Consider the following 14,527-nt stretch of genomic DNA (forward strand, 5'->3'; position numbering starts at 1 on the left):
CTTTATTCTCACTCTGCCACCTGCCAATTAGCCAATGCTCTATCCAGCCAGTATATTTAATACCATGAGCTCTTAACTTGTTAAGCAGCCTCATGTGTGGCACCTTGTCAAAGGCCTTCTGAAAATCCAAGTACGCAACATCTACTGACTATCATTTGTCTATTCTTCTTGTTAATTCTTCAAATGCATTCCAACAGATTAGTCAGCCAATATTTTCTCTTAAGGAAATCATGCTGACTTTTGGCTCATTTTATCATGTGCCTCCAAGTACCCTGAAACCACATCCTTAACAAATCGACTCCAACATCTCCACAACCACTGAGGTCAGACTAACTGGCCTATAATTTCCTTTCTTCTGCCTTTCTCGTTTCTTGAAGAGTAGAATGTTGTTTACAATATTCCAGTCCTCCAGAACCATGCCAGAATATATTGATTCTCAAAAGATCATTACTAATGCCTACACAATCTCTTCAGCCAATCCTTTCAGATCCAAGTGACTTATTTACATTCAGACCTTTCAGTTTATCAAGCACCTTCTCCCTAGTAATGGCAACATCACTCACTTCTATCCATGACACTCTTGAATCTCTGGCATACTGCTAGTGAAGGGTAATGCAAAATAGTTATTCAGTTCATCTGCAATTTGTCATGTCCCCCATTACCACCTCTCTAGCATCATTTTTTTAGCAATCTGATATCTACCCTCACCTCTATTTTGCTCTTTAGATACCCGAAGGAGCCTTTGATATCCTCTCTAATTATTATTGACTAGCTTAGCTTCATATTCCATCTTTTCCTTCTTTATGACTTTAGTTGCTTGCTGTTGATTTTTTTTTAAAAGCTTCCCAATCCTTTAACTTACCACCAATTTTTACTCTATTTTATACCTACTTTGGCTTGATCCTGCCAAAGAATACTTCTTTGGGATGCATCTATCCAGCGCCTTCAAAATTGCTCCCAGAAATTCCAGCCATTACTCCACTAGCATCCTTGCTAGTGTTGTCTTCCAATCAATTTTGGCCAGCTCCTCTCGCATGGCTCTAATTCCCTTTACTCCACTGCCATACTGATAACATTTGACTTTAGCTTCTCCTCACGTTGTAGGGTGCATTCTATCATATTATGCTCACTTCCCCCCCCCCCCCCAAGGGTTACCTTAAGCTCTCTAATCAATTCCAGTTTGTTGCACAAGTTGCTCCAAAAAGCCATCTCATATGCATTCTACTAATTCTCCCTCTTGAGATCCAGCACCAACTTGATTTTTCCCAATCTACCTGCATATTGAAATTCCCCATGACTATTGTAACATTGGCCCTTTGACATGCATTTTCTATCTCCCATTGTAATTTTAAAACCACATCCTTACTACTGTTTGGAGGTCTGTATAGAACTCCCATCAGGGCCTTTTTACCTTTGCAGTTTCTTAGCTCGACCCACAATGATTCTATGCCTTTCGATCCGATGTCACTTCTTTCTAAGGTTTTGATTCCATTTTTTAAATCAACAGAGCAACCCCACCACCTTTGCCTAACTCCATTCCTTTCAATCCAGTGTGTATCCTTGGACATTAAGCCCCCATCTATAATCTTCTTCAGCCACAACTCAGAGATGCCCACATCATACATGCCACCTTGTAACTATGCTACAAGCTCATCTACCTTATTTTGTATACAGCACGCATTCAAATATAGCACCTTCAGTCCTACATTCATCATCCTTTTCAATTTTGCCCACTTTTTACATTGCAGCTCATCCTGTTAACTAAAATTTTTCCCTTTCCTCACCTCGCCTTGCTAGCAGGCTCACTGCATACCACCTCTGTTTATAAGCCCATCCTCAGCCCTAACACTCCATGTATTGTGACCTGGCTTGGTTGATCTTTGTCCTTAACCCCTGGTCCCATTGATTCTCCTAGATCCAGTGACAGTGGTCCCATTGATTTCCCTGGATTTGGTGATCTTGATCTCATTGATTTCCTTGGATTTGGCCTTCCCCAACTTTCCTGGATCACTTGATTCTGATCCTGTGGATTTTCCTATCACAATTTATTTAAAGAATCTGATGCTCCATTCCTGAGTTTAGAACTTTAGTTGATGTCCACATTCTTTGTAATGTACTGAGCTCAAATACAGAATAGTAACTCACAGCTGGTGTGCAGCAACTGAACACATCTGATGGAAATCTTCAGGAATTCTATCTCCTTTCAATAATTTGCTTTAGGTTTATCAGTCCCGCTTGATAACACAAGGAAACCTCATCTGACACCCCTCACCTCTGACTGCTGCCTTTTCTCATTGGCTGGATGATGAATGATGCAGGTTATGTAACCCAGGAAGTTCTCTTTCATCCTTTCATCAGGTGTTTGAGAAGCAAGAAACCAGCACCATTGAAACTGGGTTGCCAGTTGGCCAGGTAAGCCACTTACAGGAGTACAGTTCCTTCTGCAAGATCAACAGCTACTTCTCAGACAGAAGAGACTTGAGACCAAGGTCTGCACTCCTCCTTTGTGGACTCTGCTATGGTGAGTGAGGTGTCCTACCATGATATTAGACCACAAGATGTAGAAGCAGAATCGGGCCTCTTGGCCAATTAGTCTGCTCCACCATTTGATCATGGCTGATTTATTTTCCCACTCAAGACTATTCTCCTGCCTTCTCCCCATAACCTTTGATTTGCTTACTCATCAAGAACCATGAACCTCTGCTATAAACTCCAGTTCTCAGTGGTGGATCATGTCCTAGCCTGATATGCTGACTTGCCTTCCAGTGACAAACCCTCAGAGTCCTGATCAGCCACCTTCACCCAACAGGTACTAACCTTCCACACACACGACATACATAAGAAATAGGAGCAGGAGTAGGCCATCTGGCCCGCCAAGCCTGCTCTGCCATTCAATACGATCATGGCTGATCTGGCCATGGATTCATCTCCACCCAGTCTTCAAGTGGTCACATTAAAGACAGCATTCATATGGTGCCTTTCACAACCCCAGGATGTCCGAAGTACTTTACTATCAACACGGTTTAGAAAATGGTGTTCATGGCACTCAGATGAAGTACCCAATGAAGAACTCCAAAATAATTATATTCTTTTATGGTTATATTGAGCCTGGATCCAACATTCAGGCAGGAGAACTCTCTCCTCTTTCTCCAGTACCAGCTCCTTCACATCAATGGCTAGACCTGGGTTAATTCTGGTGCCCAGCAGATGACCACTCCAGCAGATCTGCTTCCCCTCAGTACACCACTGCAGTATTGGCAATCAGCAAGCCCTCAAATTGCATTTGGATCTGCAACCCTCCTAAGGATATTCATACTGAGCCAAGGTGGACATTAGGACAAAAATCAATGACTATTATTAAAATCTACCGGGTAATAAATTGAGAGTGATGGTAGGGGCACTGAGTTGTTAATGAGGAGTGCTTTTTAGATAGAAAATAATCAGATTTATTACCACTGACTTATGCAAAGTGAAATGTGTTTTGCAGCAGCAGTATAATACTGAGATATAGGGATCTATAAATCGCAAAAATAAATAAATGGTGAAAAATTGAGATAGTTAATGGATCGTTTAGAAATCCAAAGATAGGGGCAGAAACTTCATAAATCATTTAGTCAACAACACACACAAAATGCTGGTGGAACACAGCAGGCTAGGCAGCATCTACAGGGAGAAGCGATGTCGACATTTCGGGCTGAGACCCTTCGTGTAGGTTTTCAGGAAAATGGTTAAGGATTCCTAAGATAGATGCCACCTCCTTGAGGCACTGCCTATTGAAGATATCCTAGATGGTGCAGAGAACTGTACCTGTGATGAAGCTGACATCCTCCTGTCATCTGTGTGTCGGAAGCTCCATACCGGGCAGTGATGCAGCAACATAATAATGGAAATGGACTTGGTCTGAATTGGCTGGAGTGGGTGACTTAATTTCCACATCATCAGACAGGGCCTGGCAAAAGTTGACTCAGCATCAAGGATGTGGAAGCATTGGAAAGGGTACAGAGGAGATTTATCAGGATGCTGCCTGGTTTAGAGAGTATGGATATAATCAGAGATTAAGGGAGCTAGGGCTTTACTCTCTGGAGAGGAGGAGGATGAGGGGAGTCACAATAGAGGTGTACAAGATATAGACAATAGACAATAGGTGCAGAAGTAGACCATTCGGCCCTTTGAGCCTGCACCGCCATTTTGAGATCATGACTGATCAATTACTATCAATACCCGGTTCCTGCCTTGTCCCCATATCCCTTGATTCCCCTAACCATAAGATACCTATCTAGCTCCTTCTTGAAAGCATCCAGAGAATTGGCCTCCACTACCTTCCGAGGCAGTGCATTCCAGACCCCCACAACTCTCTGGGAGAAGAAGTTTCTTCTTAACTCTGTCCTAAATGACCTACCCCTTATTCTCAAACCATGCCCTCTGGTACTGGACTCTCCCAGCATCTGGAACATATTTCCTGCCTCTATCTTGTCCAATCCCTTAATAATCTTATATCTTTCAATCAGATCCCCTCTCAATCTCCTTAATTCCAGCGTGTACAAGCCCAGTCTCTCTAACCTCTCTGCGTAAGACAGTCCAGACATCCCAGGAATTAACCTCGTGAATCTACGCTGCACTTCCTCTACAGCCAGGATGTCCTTCCTTAACCCTGGAGACCAAAACTGTACACAATACTCCAGGTGTGGTCTCACCAGGGCTCTGTACAAATGCAAGAGGATTTCTTTGCTCTTGTACTCAATTCCCTTTGTAATAAAGGCCAACATTCCATTAGCCTTCTTCACTGCCTGCTGCACTTGCTCATTCACCTTCAGTGACTGATGAACAAGGACTCCGAGATCTCTTTGTATTTCTCCCTTACCCAACTCTACACCGTTCAGATAATAATCTGCCTTCCTGTTCTTACTCCCAAAGTGGATGATCTCACACTTATTCACATTAAACGCCATCTGCCAAGTATCTGCCCACTCACCCAGCCTATCCAAGTCACCCTGAATTCTCCTAACATCCTCATCACATGTCACACTGCCACCCAGCTTAGTATCATCAGCAAATTTGCTGATGTTATTTTCTATGCCTTCATCCAAATCGTTAACGTAAATGGTAAACAGCTGTGGTCCCAATACCGAGCCCTGTGGCACCCCACTAGTCACCACCTGCCATTCCGAGAAACACCCATTCACCGCTACCCTTTGCTTTCTATCTGCCAACCAGTTTTCTATCCATGTCAATGCCTTCCTCCCAATGCCCTGAGCTTTGATTTTGCCCACCAATCTTCTATGTGGGACCTTATCAAATGCCTTCTGAAAATCGAGGTACACTACATCCACTGGATCTCCCCCGTCTAACTTCCTGGTTACATCCTCGAAAAACTCCCAACAGATTAGTCAAGCATGATTTACCCTTGGTAAATCCATGCTGGCTCGGCCCAATCCTATCACTGCTATCTAGATATGCCACTATTTCATCCTTAATAATGGACTCTAGCATCTTTCCCACCACCGATGTCAGGCTGACAGGTCGATAGTTCTCTGTTTTCTCCCTCCCTCCTTTCTTAAAAAGAGGAATAGATAGAGTGGACAGCCAACACCTCTTCCCCAGGGCACCACTGCTCAATACAAGAGGACATGGATTTAAGGTAAGGGGTGGAAAGTTCAAGGGGGATATTAGAGGAAGGTTTTTTTACTCAGAGAGTAGTTGGTGCGTGGAATGCACTGCCTGAGTCAGTGGTGGAGACAGATACACTAGTGAAATTTAAGAGACTACTAGACAGGTATATGGAGGAATTTAAGGTGGGGGGTTATATGGGAGGCAGGGTTTAAGGGTCGGCACAACATTGTGGGCTGAAGGGCCTGTACTGTTCTGTGCTGTATTGTTCTATGTTCTATCTACATGCTGTTTACTTGGGCAATTGGAAGCCAGAAAAATCAGTATTAGGACCTTTACTAAATGCATTAATGTTAGGACCTGTAGGAGGTATGATTAACGTGTTTACAGAAAATAGTGTTATGGATTGGGAGAAGAATTATTTTACGATAAAGTTTAACCAGCTGGTAAATTGGGCAGAACAACAGCAGATGGAGTTTAATCCAGATAAGTGCAAGGTGGTGCATTTTAGAAGGTAATAATGGGGCTTTGAGGAATAAAGGACAGTGTAAAATTCCCAAAATCTCTCAAGGTGACAACAGGTAGATAGCTTTATAAGACCCACCTAAAATATTGTGTACAGTTTTGGTCACTGTGATAAAAATAGGACACAACTGTAATGGCACTCTTCCCACAGCACCTCTACTTTCTTACAAGTTAGAAGATTCAACATGACATCTACAACTTCGACAAGCTTTTCTAGATGCACAATGGAGCGTACATCGACTGGTTGCATCACGGCTTGGTATGGAAACGCCAATGGCCTTGAGTGGGAAGTCCTACAAATAGTGGATACAGCCCAATCCATCACAGATAAAGTCCTTCACCTCTGAGCACACTCACAAGGAACACTGTCACAGGAAAGTAGCATCAATCAAAGAAAGAGCATCTAGACCTAGCACATAGAGTTGTAGAGTCCTTAGAAAGCCACAGGTTGTGGACTTAGTTCAGGTTTGGGATGAGTGAAGTTATCTCCCCTGGTTCAAGAGCCTTATGGTTTAAAAGTAATAATTATTCCTGAAACTCGTGGTCTGGCTCCTGTACCTCCTTCCTTGATGGGAGCAGCAAGGACAGCATGGCCTGGATGGTGGGGGTCTTTGATGATAAATGCTACTTTCCTGCGACAGCACTCTTTGTAGATGTGCTCATTGGTGAAGAGCGCTTTGCCTGTGTAGGTGTGCTCAATGGTGTGATGGGCTGGGCTGTATCCACTTTTTGTAGGCTTTTCTGTTCAAGGGCATTGATGTTCCCATAGCAGACCATGATGCAAATGGTCAGTATACTCTCCACAGCACATCTGTAAAGTCTGACAAAGTTTTTCATGACATATCAAATCTGCACACAATTTTGAGGCACTACTGTGCCTTCTTTGTAATGGCACTTGCATGCTGGACAGATACCCGGATATTCCACAACACTGAGCACTCGCTTCCCCAAAAGCTTCCTTTGGCACAAATCGAAAGATCCAAACCACAGGTCAACCACTTCAAATTCAGGTAGCCACTTCCTCTCCACCGACTGAGTAAATCTAACCCCACTCCAGTTTAAAACTTAGCAGCAAATTACGCAGTGTCAAAAGAATTTCAATAAGGTTAATATGTTCTGATTTAACACAGGTAGCTTTTATGGGATGAGCTACCAGGAAAGTGGTATAGTGGGTACAATTACTAAGTTTAGGCAGGTTTATGGATGGGAAAAATTAAAGTAGTATGAGCAAAATACAGGTGAAACAGGACTAGTTCAAGACTGCACCCTGCATGACATAGACAGAGTTGTGCCAAAAAAACTATTTTCTGTGCTGTACCATTATGGGGGCAGATGGAATGAGGTATAAGTAGGGTTTTAAAGTCAACAGGGTCAGAGCTGAAAAGCCAAGTACTAATATCCATGTTTGTTAAACACAGGGGAGTTCAGATAAACAAAGGCAAAGACAAGCAATTTTATGATACAAGTAGTACTCAGAGCGGTGAAAGGATGCTTGAAAGAACTAGCAAAATATTTGCCAGGACCCAATGAGATGAAACCATGACCCACCAGCCAGAACAGAGTATAAAAGGTCAGATCAGCTGGAGGTTATTCTTCAATGGGCATTCACCTTCTAGCTGCCCTTTAGTGGGATGTGTTGCTTAAATAAGTGCTGCATAATTAACCCATTTATTTGGTCCAATGTTGCATCTGCAGGAAGAAAGCCCAAAACACCAGGATCGGCAAAGAATCCTTTTGGTCACCTCTTCATAGAAGTGCTTGAGGGGAACTAAAGGATTGGTAACTATAGATTGGAAGGCAACTTTTGATCAATTATTAAAGATCAGTCTTGTAATACGGCATCTAGAGAGCGATCACCTTCCTCCGTGATTCACCCAAAACAGAAGAAACAATGAGTAAACAGCTACAATTAACAACAAATGAGATATTCATGAAGTCTCTAAACATGTTTGGTTTAATTACAAAACACTTAGCCTTAAGCCAATTATTTACAGAATGAGAGTTGACAAGTTAACATCAAAGTCCATTACAAACTGGATTTGGATTCGCAGAAGTTCACCAGTCATTGATCAAGATGGTCTGATAGTTGGCAGAACATAATTGCTAATTTGGAGATTCCAGTTGCATGCTCAATATCCAGATCATTATAAGACAAAGATGGGGGAAGTGCAAAAAGGAATCGCTACAGTGGGGGAACTAATCTGGGGCACTCTTCATGGTGTGGGGTTCCAGATGAGAGTGACACTAGTAAATCGTTAATTGGTGAATTGCATTGGAACTTAAAGTGTTTATTCCCAGCAGAACTGGGAACACGATTAAAATTTGTAAAAAGCCAAGTGCAATAGAGGTGTACCATTCCAAACAATGTTACCCATAACAAATTACCACTCCATTCCTCCACACCTTCTGCAGTTACCAACATCTATAACTGGATCTGATAGATATTTTGCAGGATCCACCCATTGGAAAATTCACTTATTGAAAGATCCTCAGATTTCAACAAAATTTCTCAACTGTGGATCATGGAGGAGGTGAATTTAAAGATGCTTAGAAGCAGGATTTTGTTAAATAATTATTAACTTTCCTATATGTGTAGTTATGTAGTTCTATTACAGATCATTACTGTCCAGTGTATTTGTACAAACCAAGTTATTGAAATATATTATTGCACAGAATTACAATCATTCAGTGACATGTAGACTTTGGGTTTGTTGTACAGAAAATAATGCTGAACCATGAAAATAACATCAAACAAGATGGATGCCAGTCCAAGACCAAACTTTGTTGGATCTCCAAAGATCAGCATCCACTCATCTGCAATAGAAAATTAGAATTTAGGAAAGAACAGCTTCAGTCACTTCAAAATCTACCCAAGAGAGGTTAATTGTAATCATCTACATTTCGAGATTCAAGTACTCTTTCCAGATATCACTGCCTGATCACTAGAGGAGATTTACAGACTAGAGAACATGTGACTGATATTCTAGGAGATGGACAAACCCCCTCCCCCCGGAGTTATTTCACAAGGCAACTATTTCTGGAAAGAGGGTCTTACCATTGTTGTAGGACTGCAAAAACATCTGTAGAATGCTGAAAGCGCCCCCAGTCAAGTCTAGTAGTGTGTTCCAAATACACCAACCAACTGTGCTCTTCCTTTGATAGTTCATGTAAACCTGGAGGCAGAGGAAATTGCAGTGAAACCAGTTTCTGACAAACTGCAGAACCACTACCTTGCAATTACAAACTAATCAGGTAATCTGTACTGAGGAAGTCCAGAAGGTCAGGCAAAAACATACCAAATATTAACCAACCTGGCTTTCAGGACAATACAATGAATAAGATGGTGCCGGTGAACATCGGCAACATTCTGTAGGTTGCAAAAAATTGTTCCAAAATTTCTGTTAAATATACTTTTGAATTACTTTCACTGCAATCTGTAGCATGCAACATCCCTCTAAGCAATGGACTTTTAGGTGCATCACAAGGCAATACTCAAGTGGCTAAGCACAGCTCCAATGCCATATTCAAGTTTGCTGATAGCACCACTGTCATGGGCGAAATCAAAAGCAATGATGAATCAGCATATAGGAGAGAAATTAAGTATCTGGCTGAATGGTGTAATAACACCAAGTCAAGTCACTTTTTATTGTCATTTCAACCATAACTGTTTGTACAGTACACAGTAAAAATGAGACGACGTTTTTCAGGACCATTGTGCTACATGAACAATACAAAAATTACACTGAACTACGTAAACCAACACAAAAACTACACTAGACTACAGACCTACCCAGGACTGCATAAAGTACACAGAACAGTGCAGGCATTACAATAAATAATAAACAAGACAGTAGGCACAGCAGAGGTCAGTAGGTTGGTAGTCCAATGGCTTGGGGGAAATCTGTTACATAGATAAACAGCTGAATGGCGGCATCCAGGATTCTGTCTGTTTCTGTACTCCTGCTGAGTATTTCGTTGCCAGAGATGTAGTCCAATTTAATGTCCATTGGAGGGCAGAATGGACAGGAGAGCCGGCCAGCTAGGGCTTACTTTGTTCCTGGCACGGACTCCTGCCCGCTCGCCTCGCTTCCGCTTCCTCACACACCGCTTATGGCGTCCCCACCTCTGGCCACCGGCATCAGGCGACTCCGAGGACTGCAGGCCCAATTCCCTCAGCAAGCCGAGGTCGCGCAATCTAATCAGCAGATTTCCATGAAGGTTTGTTTTTGGGCGATCTCTGTATTGTAGCAGTATCTGGCGATGGTAGATAGTCACTCTGTTATCCATTGCCCTAAACCTTAAAATTAAATTTAAAAACTAAATTAAAGTAGCACAAGATCCGAAAGACCACTGCTGCCTTGTGCCATGCCGCCTAGTGGACCAGCCTCTCACTCAATGCCAGCAAGACCAATAAACTCTTTACAGACTTCAGAAGAGGGAAACCAAAGGTCCAAAAACCAGTCCTCAAAGGTAAAGGGTTAACAATTTTAAATTCCTAGGTGTTGCTATTTCAGAGGACCTGTGCAATTCTGAAGAAAGCATGGCATACAGGATAGTGCTATGCTCCACTTGCAGGATGTGGGAAGGCAGGGAGACTTCCAGTATCCCTGACAACTACAGCTGCAGCTTCTAACAAACTGTTAAGGAGTTGGAGCTGGAACTGGGTGAACTCCAGATCATTCGGGAGGCTGAATGATTGATAGACAGGAAATACATGGAGGCCATTACACCAAAGGTACAGAACACAGGCCGTCAGGAGGGTGAAAGGGGACAGGCAGCAAGTGTAATGTACCCCTGCGGCTGATTCCCCTCAACAGATATACCTTGTTGGATACTGTGGGGGTTGGTGTGGGGGGGGGGGGGGGAAGAAGATAACCTAGCAGAGGAAAGCCACAGCAGTCAGTTCTCTGGCACTGAAACTGGCTCTATGCCTCAGAAGTGGGGACAGAGGTGAGCTCTAGTGAAAGGAGAACAGAAAGGAGGTTCTGTGGACAAGAACAAAATTACTGAATTTTGTAATTTCAGTAATTACAAATTGAATTTTGAATTTTGTCCCTAACCCCTGGGTGCCAGGGTTAGGGACATCTTGAATCGAGTGCACAGCAATCTTAATGGAAGAGTAAGCAGCAGAAGTAGTGGTTAGCATCATGACATCCTGCAGAGTGAGTTCAGGGAGTTAGCTACCAAGTTAAAGGACAGGGCCTCTGGGATTGCAATCTCAGGATTGCTACCCTTGCCACGTGCTAGTGAGGCCAGAAATAGGAAGACCATACAGTTTAGCATGTGGTTAAGGAGATGATGCAGCTGAGAGAATTTCAGATTTTTGAATTATCAGGCCCTCTTTTAGGGCAGGTGGGACCTGTACAGAAGAAACCATTTGCACCCAAGCTAGAGGGGAACTAACATCCTATGCTAGTGTTGTACAGGGAGTTTAAACTAGAGTTGCAAGGGGGTGGGAGCCAGAGTACCACAACAGATAATGGTTGTGGAGAAAGACGTCATTAAGCCCCATTTTCATTCAAAGTCAGAGATCAAAAGGTTAAGGATAGGGGAATTAATATTCTGAGATGCGCATTTTCAATGCAGGGAGAATTGGAAAGGCAGATGAGCATAGGGCATGGATCAGCACATGGAATTATGACATCATAGCCATTAATGAGACTCTGCGGCAGAAGGGGCAGGACTGGCAGCTCAGTGTTCCAGGGTTACATTTTAAATGTAATAGGATGAAGGGATTAAAAGGGGAACTAGTCAGAGAAAATGTCACTGCAGAGCTCAGTCAGGACAGACTGGAGAGCTTGTCTAGTGAAGTTTTATGGGTAGAATTAAAGAACAAGAAAGGGATGATCATATTGATTGGATTACATTATAGACCACCCAACAATGGATGGAATTTAGAGGAACAAATTGAAGGAAGATTACAAACTGGTGCAAGAAACACAAAGTTGGGATAGTAAGTGATTTTAACTTTCCACAGATAGACTGTGACTCCCAAACTCTTAACGGTCTGGGTGATAAAGAGGTTGCCAAATGTGGTTAGGAAAGTTTCCCAAATGAATACATAGAAGTCCCAACTAGAGAGTGCGATACTAAATCTACTATAGGGAAAGAAACGGCAGGTGACAGAAGTTTCTGTAGGGGAACACTTTACATCCAGTGATCACAATGCCATTAGTTTCAAGGTACTTATGGAAAAGGATAGGTCTGGTCCTCAGGTTGAGATTCTAAATTGGAGAAAGGCCAATTGTGATGGTATCAGAAAGGAGCTGCAAGTGTGGCTTGGCACAGGTTGCTTTCTGGCGAAGGTGTACTAGGTAAGTGAGAGGCTTTGAAAAGTGTACAGAGTTTGGATGTTCCCATTAGAATGAAAGGCAGGGATATTGAAGCCCTGGTTCAGGAAAAGTAGGTGCACAGCAGGTACAGGGAAGTCAAAACAATTGAGGTACTTGAGTACAAGAAATGCAAGAGAACACCAAGGAAATCAGAAGGACTAAAAGGCATGAGGTTGCTCTCGCCAAGGCCTTCTACAGACACGTTAAGAGCAAAATGATAGCAGGGACAAAGTGGGTCCTCTGGAAGATCAGAGTGGTAATCTATGTGTGGAGCTGGAAGAGATGGGGGAGATCTTAAACGGCTTATTTCTGTATCTGTATGTACTTGGGAGAGAGAGGTTATGGACTCTATACAGATTACAGAGGAGGAGTTTGCTGTCTTGAGACAAATCAGGGTGGATAATCTCTAGAGCTCGACAAGGTGTTCCCTCGGACCCTGTGGGAGGCAAGCACAAAAACTGCAGCGACCCCAAAGACATTAAAACATCCTTAACCACCGGTGAGGTGCCAGAAGGTTAGAGGATAGCTAATGTTGTTCTGTTCAAGAAAGGTTTCAAGAACAAGCCAGTAAATTTATAGGCCAGTGAACCTGACAACAGTAGAGGGAAGTTATTGGGAGACATTCCAAGGAATTGGATAGACGGGCTGATTAGGGCTTTGTGCGTGGTAGGACATGTCTAACCAATCTTGTAGAGTTTTGAGAGGAAGTTACCAGGAAAGTTGAAGGCAAGGCAGTGGATGTTGTCTACATAGACTCTAGCAAGGCTTTTGACAAGGTCCCACATGGGAGGGGAGTCTAGAATGTTCAGTCGCTTGGCATTTAAGATGAAAGAGTAAATTGGATTAGACACTGGCTTTGCAGGAGAAGCCAGAGAGTGGTAGTAGATGGTTGCCTTTCTGCCTGGAAGCCTGTGACCACTGGTGTTCCATAGATACTGATGATGGGTCCACGGTTGTCTGTCATGGATATCAAGAACTTCAAAGTTCAAAATACATGCATGATCATGTGGTAAACTAGATCAGCAAATTTACAGATTACACCAAGATTGTGAATGGACAGCGAGGAAAACTATCAAAGCTTGCAGCATGATCTGGACCAGCTGGAAGAAAGGCAGATGGCATTTAATGCAGATAAGTGTCAACCAAGGTAGGTATTAAACAGTGAGCGGTAGGGTGCTGAGGAGTGCAGTAGAATAGAAGGATCTGGGAATACAGATCCATAATTCCTTAAAATGGCATTACAGATAGATAGGGTTGTAAAGAAAACCTTTGGGACATTGGCCTTCATAAATCAATGTACTGAGTACACTCAGACCCCACTTAACACTAAGGATGCAATCCTCAGAGGTGGAACTCTATGTCAATCAGCGCTATACAGGGTCATTATAACATTACGCATATGGATGTGTGCCTGATTTTTTAAAAAATATCAATCAAACCCTATGTATACACAATAATTCACCGAGTAACAAACTCACAAATAGGCCTAACCTGTACATCAGTGGAGCAGCAACACATCGCAGCAGCAATGGAGGGAAGCGGGTGGTGGTTACGTCTTAGGGGAGGCACCAGGCTGTGGGTCCTCCTCTAACTTTAGCTTTTTCTTCAAGTAGGCGTCGAGATTTGACTGCCTTTTCTTAAGTTTCCTCCCATGAAGCAGTTCTCAGTAGCAGGAAATCATGTCGCGAACACGTTTCTTTGCCTTATTGCTTCGCTCCCAGTCAGGGTCATTATTGATGAATTAGTTCATGATTTGTGCGATCATTGTGATGTTAGTGCTGAGGAATTTTGTGATGAGGTTTCTTGCTGGTGTTCCCTCTTCTCCATCTGTGTCCTTTGATTCACCTGGGATGCGTTGTTCTGCCAATTCTCAAAGCTCTTTGTTATCAAGGCTCTCACCATAAGAATGCAGTAACTCTTCAACAGCGTCATCATTAACATCCTCTAATCCCACTTCACTGGCCAGTTCAACAATATTTTGGATGATTGGTTCCGCCTGAAATCCTAGGACATGGTTGCATGCTTGTGGCCATAGCTTCTTCCACACTCCGTTCATGTATTTT

The 14,527-nt window shown here is 42.9% G+C and overlaps 1 protein-coding gene across 2 annotated transcripts in view; it reads right to left on the minus strand.

Annotated features, from left to right (window-relative positions):
* Positions 1-8,068: 8,068 nt before the first annotated feature.
* Positions 8,069-14,527, minus strand: part of LOC140740032 (cystinosin-like) — a 33,911-nt gene continuing 27,452 nt past the window's right edge. For both annotated transcript variants that reach the window (XM_073068844.1, XM_073068842.1), the window contains exons 10-11: positions 9,188-9,305; positions 8,069-8,946 (exon numbers count right to left, since the gene is read on the minus strand). In XM_073068844.1, coding sequence (XP_072924945.1) covers positions 8,795-8,946; positions 9,188-9,305 — 270 coding nt within the window. In that variant the 3' untranslated portion in view covers positions 8,069-8,794. The remainder of the gene's footprint in view (positions 8,947-9,187; positions 9,306-14,527) is intronic.

This window comes from Hemitrygon akajei, chromosome 16, assembly GCF_048418815.1.
Source record: "Hemitrygon akajei chromosome 16, sHemAka1.3, whole genome shotgun sequence".
Taxonomy (NCBI): Eukaryota; Metazoa; Chordata; class Chondrichthyes; order Myliobatiformes; family Dasyatidae; genus Hemitrygon; species Hemitrygon akajei.